Genomic DNA, 23,760 nt, shown 5'->3' with positions numbered 1-23,760 from the left:
ACTGTTGCCAGCACTCACTGCAGGAAGTTTAAAGATACATACAAGAAATGTTTGCTCCTGTGTCTCAGTAATTTTCAAAGCATAAGTAATTTGAATTAAATTATCTTAAACTACATAAAGTTTAAGTTAATTTCCACCACAGTTTACATAATGCACCGTGCAACTAACATTTAACTCTATGGCAACATACCATTTCTTCGTCCTCAGCAAGGACAAGGTCATAATCACTGAGCGCTACACAGAATATAATTGCTGTTACTCCTTCAAAGCAGTGAATCCATTTCTTACGTTCTGAACGCTGACCACCAACATCAAACATCCTGGCAGAAAGAGAAGGGACTTTATGATTATGTTACATCAAAATGAAGGTGAAATCTGCCTGTTCAGTGCTGTCAAAAGCATACCATAGGATTTTTTAATAAGCTGAGTGAGCCTCTGTCATTATCGCATGGTTTTACCGCAGAATTGCATCATGCTAATCCTTCCTACAATGAACTATCATAAGGAAGTTTCCAATTATCAAAGTTGTAATTAATCATCAAGAGCCACATGAGTAACTGAGACTACCATGTCAGATACCTCTAGAACTAGCGTGCTTGTATGAATGCAGAGCTTCCAGAATACACTACCTTCCTCTTCCACCTAAACTAATGCTCTAAAAGTAAAAGCTTGAGAAGGCAACAGTACTTTCAGTTCTGATAATTATGGAATCTCCTCACAACTTGACCGTGTGAAACTGTCAGCATTGTTTCTTTACCACTTCAAGTTAATGAATGTGAGTGAAGCTGTGATAATAAGCAAATATCATTTTGACAGGGGTAGGAGGGGGCAGGATTATCAATCTGCTTTAGCAGAAACATGTATTGCAGAGGTTTATAAATTACTGACAACAGATGGTATAATTTAGTAATCTTAAGATTTCAATAGCAAACAGCTCAGGAAAAACACTCTTTGCTTAAATATTTTCAAACAATATACATAGCATCAGGTATTTTCCAAAGAAGGCTACTGTGCATAGTATTTCATTAATTGTGCTGCAAGAACGAGATGAGCATCTCCTGGTAACAATTAAGGGGCATACAATCCAGGAAAGACTCACATGAAATAACAGGATCACAATAGCAACAGCCTGCTTATTATTATTTATTTATTTTTTTACGGTCATAGACCCGTCCAGCTAAAAACAAAGGATACAAAAGAGTAGGGTAAAACATCGGTATTATCTTTCAGATATACATGAAATATAAAAATATACAGATAGTTGTCCTAAAAAAACTTAGAGCGTATACGTTGAGCTGCGTATATAAAATTGGCAACTCTCAATGTAATTCGTTTGTTAATTCCTGAAACAAGAAAGCGTATTTTGTTATCAGAGGTCATCAGGGGTATACCTTGAAGTATGTTCAATAAAAATTTAGAACGTATGCAAACATACATGGGACAGTTTAAAATAACATGAGCAAGTGATTCAATATCTTTCCCACATGGACACAAGCGTTGGTCATAAGGGATTCCCTTATATCTTCCCAGAAGTATTGCCGAATGAAGGGAATTAAATCTGGCCCTAGTGAAAGCTGAGCGGAGATTTGGAACCTCTAGAAAGTCCAGGTACAAAGCATGCTTAAAGGGTTCAAATTCCAGTTGAAAGTATATGGGTGAACAGGTTTTTGCAGCTTCTGTGATGGCGGATTGGAAATTAATATCTTTAAGCCGAGTCCGAATGGCAAGTTTTGCCGAGAGTAAGGTTTGAGACGAAAGATATTCAGAAGATAAGCCTATCATATTAAGTTTATTCTTAATATTATTGTTCCAGCTTGAGGTATGAGTGTCTCTCCATATATGGGTTAGATAACCCGGAGGTGTATCATACGATACTCTAGCCCAGAAGTTTAAAGCAAGCTGCCATGCTTGGCATTCAATGGAAGGCAAACCAGCTTCAAGTCTGAGGGCAGCCGCCGGAACACATCTTGGGAGACCTAAAGTCTGACGCAAAAAGGAGGAAAGGACCGATTCAATTGTGGGACTGAAAGCCTGAATCCAAAGTTGCGTTCCGAACAGTAGTTGAGGTATAATTTTTGATTGGAATAACTGTATTATTGCTGGTAAATATCTCCCTCCTTTGTAATAGAAAAAAAGGAGAATTTTTTTAACATTATTGCGTGCAAGCATAACAGCAACTTTTATATGGGTGGTCCAATTGAGAGATGAGTGAAAAGTAATACCTAGGTATTTAAATTGTGACACTAGGGAGATGCGCTGACCATTAACTATCCAAGTACCTGTATGACGGCGTCTTGAAAAAACTAAAATTTTAGTTTTATGGTAATTTATAGTTAGATGATTCTGAGTACAATAGGTCATGAAGGCTCGTATTAGTCTTTTTAGTCCAATCTTCGAAAGAGAAAGTAGGGCAGCATCGTCAGCATATAGGAGGAGAGGGCACAAATTATTCGCTATTTTTGGCATATGATGATCTTGAGATATACAATGTGGTTTAAGATCATTCAAAAATAGATTAAACAGGAGCGGAGCTAACGTACATCCCTGACTTACCCCCTTATTGACAAGGATTAGATTCGTTAGACCTCCCTCCCTCCCGCAGCGGACTCGTAAGGAGGTGTTTTGATGAAGATTATAAATTAGAAAAAGTAGCCTTTTATCTATAGTAGATCGTGCTAGTTTGCTCCAAAGTATTTCTCTAGGAATGGAGTGAAACGCTTACTTCAGATCTACAAAAGCCACATATAGACCGTTGCCGCTATGTGCCGTGTATTTCTCTGCAAGGTGATTTAGGAGAAGGCAGTGATCCAAAAGAGATCTACCTTTCCTAAAACGAGCCTGTTCATCACCTAATATGCTTTCTTCTTCCATCCAGCTGGTAAGTTTTGTTTTAAGATAGGATGTATATAGCTTGCCTATTACGGAAAGTAAGCTGATTGGTCTGTAGTTGGATGGGTCCTCTCTGTCTCCCTTTTTATATATAGGCACGACAATTGCTTCTTGCCAAGCCTTAGGGAAATAAAGCCTGCTTATTAAGAAATATTCAAGGTAAGTGTACGGGGATGAGGGAATTTTCTTCTGTAAGGGAAAGAAGTTATTTATTTTGAAGTATTCAATTATGCTACCTCTAACTGCAGTAACACCTGAAAGGGAACAAAAAAAATTTCAAAACCCACTTTTGCAATGTGAATTCATACTCCAGCAGTAGGCTGTAGTGATATTGTAAGTGCAAGTTCCATATTCAGCACATGATTTCCTACTGGAGTGAAAAGTGGCACAGAAAAGGGAGAATGCCACAGAGAAACATAACAACATCTCTCTTGACATATGACACAGAAGGATAGTTTGCTCAATACAGAATTTGAATGTTACACTAGCACTCACTGTTTACCATCCTCTGCTGCCTGGGAACAGCATTTTGTTTGGCTCCTGCTGAACAGCAATTTTTGATTATGCAAATATGATCAAATGATAACCATTCTGCAACAGGACATGGATATTGTGCCTACAAAGTGGTTTGCTGCGAGAAAACTAACCCGCAGTAAACATTTACAAGCAGGAACACTGTAGAGCAAGGTGTTCCTAGTGTTTCAATTTAAATTTCCTTTGAAGGGTTATGTACCAAACCACAGACGAAGCATGGAGATAGCATATGGTCTTATTTTATGCCATAAAAGGAATAATTTGAGAAGTGGCTTAGCTGAATGGCACAACAAGCCAAACAGACACTCCATTCCATTAAGACTGTTTCCCTTAACTGAGGAGCCTACTAACACAGGAGACGTGCTGTAGTGCCCACATGGCGCTGTAGGAATCCTACTCTACTCTGCCATGCCAACAAGCCATTGTGGGCTATCTGGCTTCATGCTTTTCAAGTTCCTATTCCTGAATACACAGGTACATTCCACAGATCTGATGGCAAAATATAAGGTATACTCATTTACACATTTGGAAATGTCATGGTGGATCCATTCTCCCTTTCCGTCATTGAAACTCTGCATCTAATATGACTGAGTTGTTTACAAGTACAGAAGGACGTAAAATGAATCGGTCTTCCCCCCCTCATATCAGTTTATGCATGAGGCTACTTAGTACAGACCACAGTCCCACTGCAGAGATGGATATAGGAGTTCTATTTAATTTTTTTTTTTGCTCTTAAAGTGATTCAGCTTTTACTGTCTACCTACATCAGGGTAGCCAACATGGTAGCCTCCAGATGTTGTGGAAGCCCAGCTAGTATGGCCAGTGATCAAGGATGATAGTCCAAAAGCACCAGTTGGCTACCCTGACCTACATTCATAGGGCAAACAAGGCAGCCTCACAACTTAGTTAAGTCTGACAAGTCAAAAAAGAGCACAAGAGAAAATAACTATGCTGCTTTAGAAGAAGTCTTAAAAACACACACACAGCCTTCTTTGCCTGGTAGTTTAACAGTCAGAACATGCTATCAAGCTGCACTGCAATCTACAGCTTTCTTGTAGACTAGTTAATAACCATCACATCAAATCTTGGATACTGCATACCAAAGCAATTTTTGTCAACCAGTACATATACTCGAAGGGTGAGAAGCCAAGCAGCTCCAAAAATGTAGTATTTGTTGTAGTAATTTAAACAGAACTTCTAAAAACAAGAAACATTTGGCAAGCCTTAGCTTCTTTGCTTTAATTAAGAGAACTGTGGTAACAACTAATACATTTTAGTTTTACATATGAGGAAACAAGACAACCATAGACTCAGTGACTTTATGGTTAAAAGAGGGGGAGGGGAGAAGGAGTTGCACTGCCCAAGTCCAATGCTTAATTCACTGGACCAGGCTGCAGAAAAGCTGATTTGATACACTAATCATTTCACTTTCTAGTACAGAGTACATGTTTTACAGACTTTTTCTCATCCATCCTCTATATACATGAGGATCATTGTTCCCATTTTACATATATGGAACACAAACTCAGCCATGATAACCTTTCAAAGGTCATTCTGTAATTTATTTGATTGTGATTTCATGTCCAGAACTAAACTTAACACATCGACCCCTCCTTATTTTTAGATTTTGCTACACCCCTATAAAATATACTCAAAAGTATTTGTAAACATTATCACAATCAACTGGATGCAATTAAAAGCCATATGCAAGTGAGTCTTGTCAACATAATCCCAAGCAAAGTAGTAACTCACTTTGCCATATATAAAATTCTTTATTAAAATATTATTAAAAAAGACAATGACCTTCTATATCAAGGAAGCTGAAATTAAAGCACTAAAACTAGTCTATAGTGGAGCACATGATCAGAAATGACCATTTATCTAATAGCATGGTGGCAAGAGGAGGAATACTGAATTTCCATGCATTCTTATGGCTGGCATGAAGGATAAGGGGCAACAGTGAGAAATTCGTATCTACAGGGATATGGTCTAGCTCAGGTTAATTATATTGAATTGGACACATGGTCACAGAGCAGAGCTCCTTACACTTTCCTTCTTCATACCTCAGACAGAGTGTCTAACACTTCTCTGAGTTCCATGAGCTTTGTAGCATGGCTCCCACCCGACCTCAAAGTAGAATGGCATGCCACACCAGAAGGGATGCGAGCTCTTGCCAATCAAACTAATTCTATGTGACATCAGATTTCACAAAGATGTGGGTGCGACAGAAGTTACAGTCACAGCAGGGCCAAGTGGTTTCAAAGGCTACATTTAATGAGAATATGACAATGGGCTATCAAGAAGTGGTGGTAAGCAAATCTCATTATTATGTACGTATTCTAATGGGAAATACACAGCCCCTGTCCTACATCAAGCACTATTAATGGCAAACATTTCAACACCTGCACATGCTTCCCTGCCAATGTTCTGTTCTACTGACTGGTTAGTACTATCTCTACAGTTTTGCTGAAAAAGCCATGCACATTTCAGAGAGTCACATTAATTTCAGCTCCAACTGCAACACAGAAAAATAAATGCATGGTAAATTGGAACATCTGTATCATGGGACTTTTATCAGAGAATATAAAACAGTAATCAGTATCCTTTTAGTATATATGCTCCTGTAAAGCAAGGATTCAGTACCTGTGTCTGTGATCCCAACATAAAAGCAGCTGAAAAGAACAAAACAGTGAACATAAAAAAGTGAACTGATACCAAGAATCTCCACAAATTTAATGAGAGATACATTACATTGTAGTGCGTGAAGCCAGAATCAAATTAAGCTTGCACAACATGTGCAGAAGTAGTTTTTGCACCATAACCCAAAGAATGGTGGTGTGACAGTGTACATAAGTAACACCTACGGCCCACAACATTACTCACTTGAAGTACAAGTCCTTGAAGGTGAAGTGTGTTTCTACAATGCCTGTTGTTTTCACTCTGGTCCGTAGAACATCTTGCTGAGTTGGAATGTAGCTCTGCTGAGAAATTCTGTCCAAGTCATTAAGGTAGCTAAAGAAGAGAGAGAGAAAAAGAGAGATACATTCTTAGTTCAAGGGAGTGGATAAAAGACTTTTTTTGTGTGAGGCTCCAGGCATTATCTTCAGACTGCCTATTTCTCATCTAGATAAAAATCTAAAATTCTTCTGCCAGGTTTTCTTCTTCCCTGGTGTCATGTCTGTCATATAATTGTTGAGTACTGGAACTTGAGCACTGGCTACACTGGATGTAACTGTGAAAAGGATTCCATGTTCACAAATCACCTAGTTTGCAGCCTCAGGTTAAACTGGAACCAATGAATAAGTTTTGTAGTCTTTATGGTAGACCTACATTAAGAGCTGCCTTAATTATGTAGCTTTAAAATAGGGGCTGAATGCTAACATCAGTTAGCAATGCTCATGCTATAATTCTCAATTTTTACCACAGTCAGTAAATACAACAGCTTGAGCCAAAATAACCCCTAATATAATTATAACAAAATGTAAACTCCTCAACGCAGGGTCATGTCTTTTTTCCTTACGTTACTCAATAAAGCACCTTGTACATAAATGGTGCTATATATAAAATATTAAGAAATAAGTGTAAGATATACATGTAAGAAATGCAATGCAGAAAGTATAGATAGTTACCTCTATATCAGTGGACAAAGGGAAGAAAGACAAGACACACAAATTGAAGAATATGCGATAGAGATTGGTAGGTTTGCAAACACCATCCACAGCCTGAGGTATGTATCACTGCCCAAGTTGCTGAGGTGAGAGAAACTTCCTGGAGATCAGTAGGAAGGAGTTGGGTGCAATGCAGTAGTTAAGAAAATGAGTGATGAGACACAGTTCCCAATTAAAATCTCAGCTCAGCCACAAACTTGCTGGATACCTATAAGCAGGCTTCTATCCCTCAGCCTCACATATATCCCCAATCCACTAACAGGCCTACATTAAAAGGGCTGTTGTAAGGAGCAATTATAGGAAGCACTTTGAAAACTTCAGATACTTTGTCAACCTTCCCCAACAAGGTGCCCTCCAGATGTTTTCAGCTACAAGTGTGCAGGGTGGGGCTAATGGGAGCTGTAGTCCAAAACACCCAGAGGGCACCAGGATAGGGAAGTCTGTGCTATATAATTAGGTATTAATATTAGGAAAGGCTGCTATTCCTCACTGTGTAAAGAAACCAAGATCTATGTCTCTACTTAGTTCTAAAGATATCTAAAGAACCCAGTCATGAAAATCACAATGGCTTGAAACCAAATGACTCCTCCTTTGAACAGAAGCCGTCCACTAACAGAGGAAAGAGGCCTTCAGATCCAGCCCAACATCTAGAGTGTAGCATGAGCACCTAGACCAGGGATGGGGAACCTCCAGCCCGAACGCTAAATGCAGCCCTCAGCTCTCTTTCCAGCCCTTGGGACTCTTCCCAGGATTTCCTGCCAGCCCAACTCTGCACCTTCTCCAAGTTTTTTGCCTACCTGGCACGTGTTCTTGAACTATGATAATGAATCTTGCTTGACTAGATATAGGTGTGCGCATGCATGCAGAAACCTGTGGCTTCCACCTGGCTAGAATATACACAAAGGTAAGAGCCACATCTGTTGCTCCACCTACTTTTATCTCTGCCCCCACCCACATTTAATTGTGACCCTGCCCACCATTGGCATGTGGCCCCTGGAAGGATGCCCATAGTCTGTCCCCCCATGACCTGGGCATTTCAGTATGAGGATTTCTTTGCTATCTAGTGAAAGAATCTTTCCTCTGTTGTGCTACAGCAGATCAAGTCATATTATATACCATCTTTATTTATTTTTGTGTGTGCCTACTGAAGAACTTCCCTTCCAACAAAGTTTTTAAATTGAGATTTTTATCCCTGTCTCTCTGATTGGCTTAGAAATTGTATTTACTGTATATATGTTTTATTCTTGATGTTTTCATTATTAATTCGTGTTCAGATGTTTCATGGGAAGGAATGCATAAATGAAATACACAAACAACATGAAGGAAAGGAGGGTAGTTCATAATAGTAAGTTTGATCATTCATGTTCCCTTAACTCCACAATCTCATTATTATTGCATGGAGATAGGATAGCTTATAATGCTAAGAAAGAGAAGTATTTAGCCTTACAATATCCCCGTAAAGTAATTAGGATAAGACCTAGTGACTTGCCCTAAGGGTACCATGACCTTTATTAGCTAAGCAAGGTTTGAAAATGGGTTTCTCATATCCAGATCTAATATATTAGCCACTGTATAGTACTCTGGCTCCAGACTAGGTTTTCCTACTTCAGAAAGAATTTCAGCCTACTTCAGCACTGCAGTTTAAGAAATATGCTTTTAAGCTAGACCTTTTTTTTAAATGAACTCAGCCCCATTTGCTTCTATGAAGTTCCACAAAGCAGTAAGACAACTCTAAACTAACTCAAAGAGTATAACTGCTGTCTGAGATACTATGCCTTTGCTGAGGCATATTCCCAATTAGGGCTTTGATGTTAGCTAATTCTATCTGCGAAGGGCAAAGTTCACTGTCTCAGCTTCTTGTAATAAACATACTTCTGTTGGGAAAGGAAGATCCTGTCAACCTGCCATGTCAGACAAACTATAGCTACGTGAAAAAGTACTAGAATTTTACTGCAACTCATATTATTTCATTTATTTATACTTTGCCTTTATGCCCACATTAGAAGGAAGAGCATGCTGTCCTGCTCTTAGATTAGGCAATGGAAAAGCAACCTGAAACTAAAATCAAAATGCAAGTGAATTAAATGACAACTCCAAGCAACTGGCTGTAATGCAAAATGCTAGTGGAAAAATGCAAGAGCTACTTCACGTCTTGAGAACAGTTAACAGCTCTATTGGAGAACAAGAACAAGTAAATTATTTAAACAGATGCTGTGCTTCCCCTCCAAGCAAGTTAGTCACCTGCATACAGCAGAGTCAGGTTTCAGCAGCAACCTTTGAGAGAGTAAAACTGACTTAGCTCTACTTCATCTGGTGCTGCAAAGAGTTGATTCAGCAAATTATCAACCAGCAAGGAAATAGTGGATTTATTTGCCCCTATTCCAGGCTATAGTCTGAATGCACAGGAGGCCACCACCTTGCTAAGCAGGTCTGGGTCTGGGCAGTGCCTGGATGGGAGACTGCCTGGAAACCATATGTATGCCATCTTGGGTTCCATGGTGAAAGAAATGTGGGGTATAAACGTGACAAATAAATAAATATTCTATGATATGCTACATACATTGGTGCACTCAAATGGTAACAAGAAGTTTTATCCATTTCAAGGTAGATGGTCTACAGGTTCTGAAGATGTAAGAAAATCTTGGTAAGATCACTTATCAAACAAAAAATATTGTTCTACAAAAGAAGACTTCTTCAGTTTTGCCTCCAAAAACAGAGTCTGGATCAATTACACAGTCCAACACAGCAGTTGTGATACAACTATTAAGTGGTTTGCTCTGTGGCAAGAAGCAGCTGCACAGCAATGCCAAGAAAATACATTCTAGAATGAAACATGTTCCTTCTTATACTCACTAGTTTCATATTGCTGTTATAAGTGTAAATGATTTTTTAATCGTGACTTCAAACTAAATAATGCAAAAAAAAAGTCTCCAGAAGCATAGAAGTGCTGCAAAGACCAAAATTCGGATAATATTAACAAGAGTTCAGGGATAAAATAATAGGTTCATATAGTATACAAGGAACTGATGTCACTCCTGTGAAATAGGACAATAACTGAGTTTTAAGAAATGCCAGGGCAGATGTTTTTCCCAGCCCTACCTGGATGATTGAACCTGAGACCTTCTGCATGCAAATCAGATGCTCTACCACCAATCTACAGCTCTTCTCCAAGTTCAGCCAAGACAAGATAAACAATTAGGAGATGGCACTTTTGTTAAAAGGAAAAGGATTAGTGCCACTTTTAAAAAAAGAGGAAGATCTAAAAATGCCATTAAAAGCAGGTTGCCAAGTGTCCTGAAAACCAATGACAGCAAAAGTGTTGGGACAGACCACTCAGGTCTTTCATTTGACCCACAATGCTCACTTTGATCAATTAAGCATAATCCATGGAATCTTCAAAGCCAAGCCTTCATTAACAGTTCACTGTCCAGTTTACCAAGCTTCAGGAATTTTCCTGAAATGCATTTTAATATCCTCACATTGAGAGTTTCCCCACAGCCTTTTGAGAAATACCACAGCAATTCTTTAGAAGCACTCATCACTCTTGCCACAATAAATTCTGCAAAATAAACAACAGTTCTGAAAAGTCAAATGCAATGCTTATGTGAGTAGTTAAGAGCATGAGCTCATCCATGAAAGTGCTTAAAAATCTATAAAAGTCTTCTTACTAGGATGCAGAATCATTAAGCTGATATTCTCTTGATCTGCTGAAACATGCTTGAACCCCAGGATCTCTCCATAACCGTTTAATCACTCCTGCTAGTTCAGGAGTCATGACTCCCTCTTCTGCACTTCCAGCTAGTACAAACAACTGGCGGGCATCATCCTGCAGAAGGCAAGTTAAATACTGTTATGTGCAGTATCATAACACACTGCTTAACTACCTACATTGGAAGAAGTGCTCTGCTATGAAAGTTTGCAATGGTATGGTGGTCGATTACCTACTATCCACCATAAGTAGACTTTATCCTTCTCTGAAAGGTTCCATCAAAACAACCAGCTAATTGCAGAATCCATTATTTGATGCACAACCGAGTTATGCTGATCAGAACCATCCAAAATGAAGGTGAGCTGCAGTCTGACATGATGGCTCGAAAAAAAGTTTATGATACCTTAAATAGCAACAAGCTTATTATGGGATACTTCCAATGTTGCACAAACAGACCTGCTCATCCAACGGGATTTCCCATTCCCATACCTCAACCCTATGGAGCAGTTTTGGGAGGCTTGCAGGAGGCTACAGGGAGTAGAGGAAGCCCTGTTATGCAAGTGGAAGCCTGTTCTACTAGCAGATGGACACAACTGGCTGTCATCCTATGGCATAAGAGGTTGTGGCCAAGTTCATTCATGTTACTGCTCAACTATGAAACTCATTGTGATAAGAATAATAAAAACTGATACTGAAGAAAAAACATTTAACACAGATAATAAAAGCTGCAGAACTGGTAGTTTAGTACTGGCTTAATAAAGTTGGATAAAATGGAATTTCAGGAAATCAGATATTTGCATTTACAAGAAATATAGCTCCCAATTAAGGAAATGAAGTTGGCGTTTTTTGCATAATATGGTGGTATTTAAAGTCGTGGATAATTAAAGTTTTAGAGCGGTGTGGAGGACCTCCAGCCCACGGAACTAATTAGCCCCCACAAGCTGCAGAGGTTGACCTGCCAGACTGTTTCAGGCAAACCATACCCATATTTCCCATGTCTGGTATCGTATCACACATGGGAAACTTCAAGCTGCAGCTAAAATGAAGAATTGGAAGTGCACTCTAAGTGCACTCCCATTTCTGCCTTTAAATCACCAGTTTGAACTGAAAAGGGAAAAATGAAGGTGGCTATAGTTTCAGCAAGGTATTTTCCCACTGAAATTATACAAAAAGCCTGATACATTAATTAAAGAAGCACTGTGACAGAAGCTACAAAACTGACAAACATGTAGAGGCACGGCTTGAGTTATTTAAGATACCACAAAAGAACATTCTCAGAAGTTTACGGCATTTATTTATTTAAGGGATTTGTGCCCCACCCTTTAATGTTAACATGGCCAGGGCAGTTTACATAAGATTACTAATAATTTAAAAACAACTGAAGAGAATATTACCAATAAAACAACAGGGATTAAACAAGCTAATATTTTAGCAGAGATTTAGAACCAGAGCATAATGAATTAAAAAGTTAATTAAAAGCCTACAGAAATAAAAAAGTCAACACTTGGTGCTGAAATGACAAAATTAAGCATGAGGTGAACTTCCTTTGCGACAGCATTTCCAAATGTGAAAAGGCCTTCTTTTCTAACCTCTGATAGCAGAGGAGACCAGTGAAAGGCCTCAAAGATCTGAATGCATTGTCAGGTTCATATGGAAATAGGAGGTCCTTCACATCTACTTGCAACATTTAGCAAAATGCCTAAAGCAGAGTTTACCAACTCCTCACATTTTATGAACAAATATATACCACTACCAACTTGTGTTTATGTGTATTCCCACTACCAGTTTCATAGGCAAGGACTTCAAAATGTTGTTACCACTACTATTACTAAATCAGTAGCAATATTAAATCAATATAATATACTTACAGCTCTGGCAACTTCACCAAAGTCTATCTTTAGTCTTCCCATTGCTCTTATTATTGCAATGATAGATTGGATAGTATTGCTATAGACAACCACTTTATACTGTTTGCATTCTTCCTCTGAATAGCCATCCTCATGTATGATTCTGAAAAAGAAAGAAATATTAACCAGATACTGTCTGGCCCAGAGTGCGTAAATTCCCCATTCAGCGAACTATGTTGCTGAGCCACATAGCTGAGCCTAACTGTCAGTAGGGAAGAACAGAGCTCTTTCAAACCCTGTAAAGATCCTTCATGTGCAGGCACTGTGCCTGCCATGCAAATATATTGTATATTAATTAGAAATCCATGCTGTTTCACTTACTTCATCTGCTTCACAATGGTACTTTTACCAGATTCTCCAGCACCTACAAAATAAAAATAATCAAACTGGTGTTAATTTGATGTGGAAATTGAAAAAGCATAATCTTATTGAGCGAGCTGAAAATTAAAATATTTTTCAATGCCAACCATCTGCTCCAGAAGCACCCATGCACTGGTACACTACATACAATTTTAATTCCTATGCTTGGGAATAGTTAGGAACAACTGCAAGAAATATTTGGCAGTTGAAGCTTGATTGGAAGTCAGGATTTATAAACTACTCATCTGCATTCTTTATAAATATAGCTGGGATACTTACATATTGGATCACCCACTTATCAGAGTTTCTCACTCTCTGCAGTAACACTATTGATCTAGCAAAGAAAGTCAGACACATACAAACCAAGTAAGTGTATAAAACACTTAGGCACACACTTTCCTGTTGAGTGTACGCAGGACAAGATAGTTGTATGAACAAATCATGCAACAGCATATACCCAAGTATATGCAGTTTCCTACATGGATATCCAAAAAGGAAATTCACATTGCATGAAGTGGCCCTAAGCTACCTACAAAGAGTTATTGCCTAACTGGATTCTATCCTTTCTATAAAAAGGATGCCAGACATTCACTCAGCTACTCCTGAATCTGCAGCTTTAATACCAGGTTAAAATCTATTTATTTAAAACATTTATTAGCCACTCTTCAGCTCTTAGAGCGGCTTGCAAATACAAAACACAACCAACAACAAATGCAGCAAGTTGTTAAAAATCAAGCATGACATTAACACAGAACTAAAAGGAAGTGTCTGGGCAAATAAAATAAAAGTCAAAAAGTAAATAAAGATTGTGTCAGACAAATCTTCCTGGGAAGGGATTTCTGTAAATGGGATACTACAAAAAATAATACTGATGCTTGAGGAAATCAGTGTTTGCAAATTCCAATACCAACTGACATGATGCACACCTTCCAAATTAATGTGCAGATAATAACTTAGTTATCCCATGATTTTCACACTTCCCAAATATCCCAACACAGATCTCAGTTCAAAAATAATTTCCAAGCATGTTAAAAATGCATACCAATTGCACCTCACTCCAAACTCTGGGTATCACCACTAAACAATTTCATGCAGATTTTAAATAGAATGGAGGATAAAATCAAGCCCTACAAAACACAGCATAACTGCCATGGAGCAGAGCAACAGTCAACCAGCACCACCTACAGGAACCAACTATCAAGACACCAATGGAACCAGTGAACATATTGCCTTCCATTCCACTGCAGACACATGGTCCAGAAAGAGATGCCATTAGTCAACGGTATGGAAGACCATCAAGAGGTCCAGAAAAATCCACAGGTCACATTCCCACACTCTCTCTTCCAACATAACTCATCCATCAGAATGATCAACTCCGTTGCTACATCAAATTCTAGCCTGAAACTATGCTGAAATAGATCTAGAAAGCCAATGTCATCCAAGAGTGTCTGGAGTTGCCTGGCCACCACCTGCTCGAGCAACTTACCCAAAAAAGGATACAATGGTGACCAGACAGGCACAATCCCCAGGTACCACACAGTGTTCTTCTGGTGCAGGTACGAACTGCCTCTATAAATGCAGCTAGACCACCCTGTCATGCAGAGAACCATTTATAATCACCATGACCCAACCAGTGAACCCACCCCATTAATACAAGCCAAGATGGGCATGGGTACAGCAAGAATGTGGTAGGCTTTAGGACTGAAAGGAGATATAAATCAAATTTTCTGAAAGGAAATGCCCCATTCCGGCTCACTTAGCCTTAAGAATCCACAGTCCATATACTTTTTAAAAAAATGAAAGTAGGATTGTCAAGATTTTAAATTTCAAAATTAGTTACCAAATTTTTGCATACCTTGTACTGAACCATGAAACAGGAATTAACCTAAGAAGAGCCTGTTGGATGAGGCCCATTTAGTCCGGCATCCTGTTCTCACAGTGGCCAACCAGAAACCTATGGAAAGCCCCAAATTCCTTCCCTAATTCTTGGAGAAGGGCAATAACTAAATGATAGTGCATCTGCTTTGCATGCAGAAGGTCCCAGGTTCAACCCCTGGAATCTCCAGGTAGGGCTGGAAGAGACCCTGTCTAAAACACTCAAGAGATGCTGCCAGTCATTGTAGATAATACTGAGCTGGATGAATTAATGGTCTAACTCAGTATAAGACAGTTTTCTATGTGTTTATAAAAACTCAAATGTTGCTACTTGTTTACCTGCTTGAAAACCTCTTGGAAATAATAACCATAGCAGTTACGTTTCCCATAAGACACGAAGTTGCCTCTAAAGTATATTGCACAAACCAAATAAAAGACAGTCTTGGGATGGGAAAAAAGAGCTTACATGTATTTCATCAGCAGCAACTTTTGCTTCTTAGAGCCAGTCTCAACTGCTATGCCTCTGAGCCACTCCTAAGCACGTGGGAATAATATACTGTTTAAAATATTAACTGCCTTTCAGGTGGCAGACCACATACCAAGATGCTTTAAGTTCTGTTACTAGAAGAACAAGATTTACTTTTCACTGGTACTATGCTGCCAGATGAAGTCAAAAGGGGATGATAAGGAATTATCAAAGATTTCATGATCCAACCCATCCAAACCATCATGAAATACTGACATTATGAAGTATGAAGCAAACAGAAAACTACAACTTGGATAGATTCAGTACCACGGTTCACATTCTATTCTTAGGAAAAACACCCTTCAATTGTCAAAGCAAGCAAACATATTCTACTTAAACTGGGTGGCCTTGGATCCCAAAGGTGCACTAGAACCCAAACTGAACAAAACTAAGTGCTTTGTTTAGATCTTTTCTTTATCATAAGATTAAATCAACTGGATATTTTACAGGGAGATGAATTTGCAGCATTATTTATTGAAAATGCCCAGTACATATTGTTCTAGACTTTAAAACCCTGATAAAGGAGAGCTCAAAAATATTTCACTTAGGCATTAGCTTCAAGACATTAATGACCCAGAATTATATTTTTATGTGCAAGGGATATGTAATAGTTCTCAAATTTCTAGGAACCTGGGATTTCCCCCAGCTCTGTTCCAATTCTCTTAAGTCTGAAATATTTATTATGCAGCAACTATGTGGGAAGAGGCCCCAACAATCACCGCTTTCCTGCAAAACAGTCGTGAGGGGGTGACTGCAATAGAGAAGGAGCAGCCAAAAGAAGGAGTGCCTAACATTTTGCAAACATGAATCAGGGACCTAGCCATAGAAAGAGGGAACCTAGAATGTCAGGAGAAGGGGGCCTTGCAAGGGAAAGCCAGCAGGAAGGAGAAAGTTTAAGTACTTCCTCCCTCAACAGCTGCTTCTTCACTGTTATCATTCCTCCTGATGCCGCTTTGCAGAGAAGATACAGCAGCTGGAGTTTTATTACACAAGGTGGCCTCAACATGAGTAGTTTTGGCATTGTTCCTTAGGTTCCAACTCAAAAACAGAAGGAATAAAATTACTAACAGCTAATTTGTTCTAAAGAGGAAGAAACTTTAGCTAATGGAAATAGTAATTGGGTGAGATTCATGTTGCCGCTTTACACAGAGACCTTAGCTAGCTAGATTCCCATTCTCTGAAGAAAGCTTAGTTTCAGTGAAAGATAATATTACGACTCACAGCCACAGCACAAAATTAGCAGGTACAGTTTGGATTTATTTTGTGTACCCACAATGTGCAAAGATGCATGCTTTTTTGACCATTTGTGTAGACTGCAGGAAGCTATGATTATGACAAGGCAAAAAAAAATTCAGGTACAAATGCCCCCCTAGCTCCCCACAGTGTGTGAATGAAGTCAAAAAAGGCCATCTCTTCCTCACATGTTACAGGGCTACACACTGTATATTCATTCATTTTATAATGTGTGAAGCTACCTCCAAATTCAAACAGAATTCTAAGATTTATGTACATTTATTCTTAAAATACTGTAATTCCACTGGTTTGTGGACTGCAGGATCTTTCAAAGTTAAACTGAACCGGGCAAGTAATACACATCACCTGAGTAGATAAATCAACACGACTTCTGTACATTTAGCCGCTTGCTGCAATAGGAAAATCACATAAAACTATACGTTAATTAAAAGCAGTGATCCTACACAAAAGTGTTTTTTAGAGGCAAAACAATAATCGAACAATAGAAGGAGTAGAGATATGAGCGATGTGGGGAAGAGGATAGAGGAGGGGCAACAGCAGCATTCCCTCAATCTTATAGATTGTCTGCATCCTTGCCCTCAGAAACCTGGCCTGTTACTAAGGATCAAATGTCAAAGGGCTGAAAATGTGTCTATAATGCCACCTACTCAACTAAATAAAGTATTATGTATTTCAGGAGCTTTGAAGTTGGTTGTTGACTAGTGGTAAAATGCCAAATCATTTCTTCACACAGGTTTGAAACTGAATTTCGTACTTGCTTAACAGCGCTTATTGTTAGAAAGACTAGAGCTTTGTTTGTGGAGAAATGTGACCTTTGTATGAACAGAGAGGAAGAAAGGGAAACTATGATAACACATTCCACAGTTTACGTAACTGCTTCCAGAACAACCATCACCACAAAAAAGCAAATCTCACTAAGGACACACTTTACTACTACTTCTGAGGAGCTCTATTTCAAAACTACCACCACACAGTATAGCAGGTATCAAGTAATAAGCACAGCTAACAACAACATAATGAAAAATCCTTGCTAAACAAGACAATATCATTTTTCAGGTGTGTATGTGTGTGTGTTACAACATTATTTGTCGTAACAAATCCGGGTGATGATGGTGCAAGAGGGCTTTTTTCAATCTAACCTACATGATTGGGAGTGAAAGTGTCTGGACATTGTTATGATAGAGAAAAAGAGATAATTACTATTACTAGCAATGTATGAAATTAACAAAAGCCTGGTTCACACATAACATTAAATCATGGTTTGTTTAGACCATGATTTGTTTGACAAGCCATGGGTCAAACATAAGTTGTCTCACAGTCAAGCAAGCAAATGATGACCTGTTTCTTCATAGTTTGTTTTGTTTTCCAATTGCTCTTGCCTCATGCCCTTGATAGGCATCTGGGGTCGGGTGGTCAAACAAACCACAGGAAGGGTGTTCAGTTAGCACGTAATGCCAAGCCAAAGATAGAACACACGAACAAGTCATGGCTTCAAATCATGATTTGTTGGCAGTAAGCAAACCATAATTAAGCTGTTGGACAGGTTTCAAACATAATATTAATCCATGGTTTAATAAAACATGGTTTAGTGATTTAACCATGGTGTGAATCAGACCTATATGACCAACTCTGAAGAGCACGTCATACTATTTCTTTAAGAATTATGTAAACACATGCCATTTTATGTTAATTGAACTCTTAAAAACAGCAACTAAAGCAATATATTTGTTGCATGCAGTTCTGTTATTTCCCAGATGTAACAAATGGTGACATGCAAAATGGATTATGTTTTTTCATCCTTAATGCTTAGCCTTAAAGACACTCTCTTACACCTAGGCTATATTGGTAACCTCTATTGTGTAGTTTGCAGATTCTTAGAAGCCTTCTGGAGAAGTCTTAAAGAAGAAGAACATAGAAAAACTTCCATTTAGTATCAGGTCTCCAGCAAACATGGTCAACATGCTGCCCTGGGCTCCTGCTGGGAGGAAGGGAAGGATATAAATCAAATAATAAATAAATAAACTGATGAAATGCTGGCTTGTAAATAGCATGATTGCCTGAGGTGAATAAAAATTTCCATCAGGCAATCAAGCAGGAAGCTTTACAAAAGCTGGATTTTTTTTCCTTTCAGGCAACCAAGTATACGTATACTATCAAGCTAGTACATTTTGTAGGTATGTGTGAAAGATTAAAATAAAAACTGGCAAATTAAGATATTTGTACACATTTCCAATTCAGAATACATTAGCAATAACCATAGCTCTCACACACTAGACTTTAAAATCAGGGGAAATTAATGAGTGACAATGGATCTTGAAACAAAGTATATGGCGATGGATATTCAGGAGACACAACTGTAAAGGAGGCCTATGAACTTTCTGTACCAAAATGCAAGCAAATATATATATATACAACTTAGCTTCATCAAGCTTCAAAACTTTAACAGTTCACAGACTTTCACTGGCCAAAAAGAGTCAGTTAAAGATAATAATTACCTTACTCATCATTCCTCCACTGTAAGCTTTGCTATACGTTCAAACACTAATACCATTAAGATTCCCTATACAGAACACTTGTTATTTTTAGTTACCAAAAGAAGCACTCTAGGAATTACAAATGCCAGCATCACACCGTTAATGCTACAATTCTATCCATACTTACACAGGGGTAAGTCTAGGCACACTGAATTCATTGGGACTTACTTCTGAGTAAATATGTATAGGATTGACAGCCTATTAAGTTTTCTCTTTCCCAAAACATCCATAAGAACAGCCAGCATGGCCTGTTGGATCAGAACAAAGGCCTATCTAATCCTGCATCCTGTTTCCGACCACGGTCAATAAGATGCCTGTGAGAAGCCTACAAGAAGACCCAAGAGCAACAGCAACTGGTATTTAAAGGCATGAAGCCTATGATCCTAGAGGCATCTTATAGCCATCATGGCTAGTAGCCTTTCATAGGTTTATGCTCCATGAATTTGTCTAAAACTTCTTTAAAACTATCCAAGTTTATTTATTTATCAAAATTTATATACCACTTACTCAAACTAAAGATCTCTAGACAGTTTACAAAAGACAATCTAAAATATTCATTAAAATTACCCATAAACGCAACCATTAAAAACAAGTTACATAAACGCTCTTATTATAAATGAAATCAACCGTTTAAAAACGATTATACTTAACTAAAAACAAATGTTAAAACAGTATGCTAAAATTACATGTCCTCTAAAATTAAAAGCTGGTGGCCAGCACATCCCATGGTAGAAAATCTCAGTTTAATTATTTGATGTGAAGTAGTATTACATTTTGTCTGTTCTAATATTACAAGAGGGAGAAAGCATCTCCCTTTCCACTTTCTCCACACCATGCATCCTGCCTACTTACACACTTTCAAAAAATCTAAAAAGCCCCTAATGCGGTAACCTTTCCTCAGAAGGGAGCTGTTCCAGCCCCCTGATAATTTTGGTTGCTGTTGTCTGTACCTTTTCCAGTACTACAGTTATCCTTTTTGATATGTGGCAACCAAAACTGAACACAGTATTCCAAGTGTGGTCACTCCATAAATTACTAGCATTTTATTTTCAATCCATTTTGAAATGATCCCCAACATGGAATTTACCTTTTTCATAACTGATGAGCACAGGGTCAACATTTTCTCCTATCCAATTACTCAGAGATGAAGCTTCACTAATTTTACTATTCTTCATAAAAGGAGCATAAAAAGCAAAGCTCGTACATTGGTACATAAATAAAAAATCCACAGTTGTGCAGTACCTTTATCTTAGAATCAGCCAAAAGGTCACAAAACTGTGGCAATCTTCTGACAAAGAACTCTCTCCCAAACTCTTTATTAGTTAAGATACTGATGAAGGGTTCTGGAGAACTCGAAAGCTTGTCCTTAGTTTGCGACATTGTGGTTGGTCCTAATAAAGGTATTGTACAGCTGTGGATTCTGACACTGATTTTACTGGTACTGGCTTCCAGAAATAGCTACAAACCATAAACCATTTTTAGACTGACACCTAATCAATGTACCCAGGAATAAATAGCCAGCAAAGAGTAGCTCCTTAAAACTAAGAACATACCAAACAGTCAACTTTTCATATGAGTGCATTGCAAGAAAGTCACATCTTTCCTTCAGCAATTTTTAAAACTGTTTACTTGCACAGTAAACAGCCTCAGAAACTGAGCTCTATACAACTTCTGAGGCATAAAAATGTTTCGGATCCTAAGACCAATTTGTGAACTTTACATTCCTTAGCTTGCAATCCTATACAAATGTATGTAGTAGTAAGCCACACTGAACTCAGTGGGACTCACTTCTGAGTAGAAATGCATAGCACAGCAATGTTAAGGCTAACAAGCATAAAGGAGTAAATTTGGTGTGAATATTGGCATCATTAAACTTTGGGAAGATGTGGTGCCGAATTCCATGCTGTCAAAAAGGAAAGAAAAAAATAAATGTGGAAAGAGAAGGAACAAAAATTATTTCCTTAAACCACGAGACTAAAATTGTCACTCCAAAAGAACGGCATTTAGTGTTTGTCCCAAGAAGGGGTTTGAAAATACAAGGTCAGACGTTGGAGCATTCACAGTGTTTCAGTTTATTTATAGATATATATAAGGGAGGAGCAAATAAAAGGGAGGAGCAAATAGGGAGTGACTTGTCTCTGTTCATGAGCATGCAGCTCATGCACAGGATAATTTAGTAAACCATTAAATTAATGGCTTAGCGTTACATACAAACACAGCCACTGTGTGAATTAGTTTTTCTAATTTTTTGAATGAGCCCAAGTTCAAGTGCAAGGATGAGGAAGAATTTGTGGTCCTCCATATGTTATTGGACCACAACTCCCATCTTCCCCGACCATTGGCCATGCTGCCTGGGGCTGAAGGGAGTTGGAATCCAACAACATCTGGAGGGTCACACATTTCCCATCCATTTTAGAATCATTTCACTGTGCCCACGTTTAGTTATCTTTTTCCTTAAACCTTTCTTCATAGGAAAAAGGTTTCATATCTGTGATCACTTAAATTGTCCTTTTCTAGCCTTTGCCAGTTCTAAAATAGTCTTTTTGAAACTGGCTGAGCTAGAACAACACAGAGCATTCTAACTGGCTGTAACAGCTTTTAAAAAACATTTCCTAATGCAGAATTTGCCTTTTTCATTGCCACTGCAATTGACTTCTACAGTGGTCTTGGATCACAATGGCCTGATTCACGTGCAACTCTAAGCTAAACCAGTATGAATGATTTGAATGAGCCATAGCATGAATAAGCAAATGCGTGGGCTCCCAGAGAGGAGATCATAGTTGCTTTGCTCCTCCCTGGTCATTTTGCTGCTGAACTAAACTATGGTTTGGCTTGGCGTGTCATCTGAACATGGGCTTGTGATTCAGGTTTCTCCAGGCAACCATGAGAAGCAAACCAAGGTTTGCCCTATGGTTTAGAGCTCATGGTTTGTCTGAGAGAGTAAACCACAAGTCTGGGATACAGATGACATGTGACACCAAACCACAACTCAGGGCAGCAGAGCAGAAGAACAACTAGGGAGGAACAAAGCTGCAGCCATCTCTCCTGGAGCTGGATTTTTGCATTAAACCATGCAAATGAGGACATACCTCTTCCACCTCTCTTTAATCTAGGGTGGGGGTTTTATGTCATGCATGACTTTGCAACTGAATAAATGATTTAGCATTGAAGCAACTTTGTCAAACACAGAACCGTAAACATATAAAGATATGTTAAACAAAAACAAAATACACAATAAAATGTAGAAATAAATAAAACAGTTGCCTAGCGAACCAGTTTGGATATTCTTTTGAAACTCTTCATGGGTTACTTAGGATTGTACTATATTGCCATCATCATGGGCTATTTGTCCCAGACTTCATGTGAGTTTCTAAGTTAAACACATACTCCAAGGGAACACCCCCAACAGGTTTATATTCTTGCCATTATGAAAAACAAAGTTTATTCTTATCCTCTGCTTTCTGATTTGTTTTTCTCCACTCACTGCTTAATAAAACTATCCGCTATATGATTCTATAAGTGTTATGTTTCTTTAGAAGGCATTAATGAAGAACTTTATCACAATTTTTTTGAAAACCTAGTAAGGAGGCTGCTTCTGGTAATAAAACGCATATTTTATTTTTTATTTATTGTTCATCATACTTGCTGACTAATATTTTAGGGTTATTTTAAATCAAAGATTTTGTATTTTAAGTTAAGAACCAAGATGGTCATCTGTTACTTGTACAAGAGTAAATAAATAAATGCACTTATTTAAAGAAAGGAAGAACTGAAGTGAATGTCATCTGGTCTCAGTAACTTAAAACCAAGTGACAAATGAAAAGGTGATAAAATCACCTTCTGCCACCTTTTATCTAACAATACTTCAGATGCGCTGCAAGAAAAAAATAAGCTCAGAAAAAAGTACACTTGCCAGATATCACTAGCATGTTCTCTCCTAGTGAGAAACCATTCCACGGCTACCCCTATACAAGAGAAATAGCTTGAGGCTATTCCTGTTTCTCATGTCAATAGTTATCTGCTATAAAGCACAAATCCCCAGGAGAAAGTTAATATACAGGCTGTTACATTTCTTGTACAGTGTAATGGCAAACATGCACCCTGCCCTTTGCTGTTCAAGGTGCCAGAGGCTATACAGGTGTTGGGTAAAAGACTCCCCCACCATCACTATCTCCTTCCTCCTAGCTTCTACAGCAGCAGCAAAAGGAGCAGGCGGGCAGTGGCATCAGACAGCCCACACCAAAGTTCTAAAGAACTGTCAATTTTTATTTTTATTTTTTTAGGATATACACCTCTGCAAATGGAAAACCTAGCGGGAGGGCATGAAAAGGATCTTTAAAGCATAAATGTGTAAGAGCACTTACTAAGACACTGGACAGTAACTAAAAAAAAAAAAGATAAGACTGCTGGTCTTAAACCTTTTAAGACGTCTGAATCTCTACCGGACCTGAAATCCTTTAACCGGGATACTCTTAGCAATCTCTTGTGCCAACTGGGTTCGCTG

The 23,760-nt window shown here is 38.4% G+C and overlaps 1 protein-coding gene across 1 annotated transcript in view; it reads right to left on the bottom strand.

Moving 5' to 3' along the window:
• GNAI3 (G protein subunit alpha i3) overlaps nt 1-23,760 on the bottom strand; it is a 35,334-nt gene that overhangs the window by 10,664 nt on the left and 910 nt on the right. Inside the window, exons 2-6 of the mRNA XM_061632579.1 lie at nt 13,029-13,071; nt 12,669-12,810; nt 10,760-10,917; nt 6,307-6,435; nt 191-320 (exon numbers count right to left, since the gene is read on the bottom strand). Of these exons, the coding sequence (XP_061488563.1) occupies nt 191-320; nt 6,307-6,435; nt 10,760-10,917; nt 12,669-12,810; nt 13,029-13,071 (602 nt within the window). The remainder of the gene's footprint in view (nt 1-190; nt 321-6,306; nt 6,436-10,759; nt 10,918-12,668; nt 12,811-13,028; nt 13,072-23,760) is intronic.

This window comes from Rhineura floridana, chromosome 6 (genome assembly GCF_030035675.1).
Source record: "Rhineura floridana isolate rRhiFlo1 chromosome 6, rRhiFlo1.hap2, whole genome shotgun sequence".
In the NCBI taxonomy this organism is placed as follows: domain Eukaryota; kingdom Metazoa; phylum Chordata; class Lepidosauria; order Squamata; family Rhineuridae; genus Rhineura; species Rhineura floridana.
This window is presented reverse-complemented; position numbering and strand designations above follow the sequence as displayed.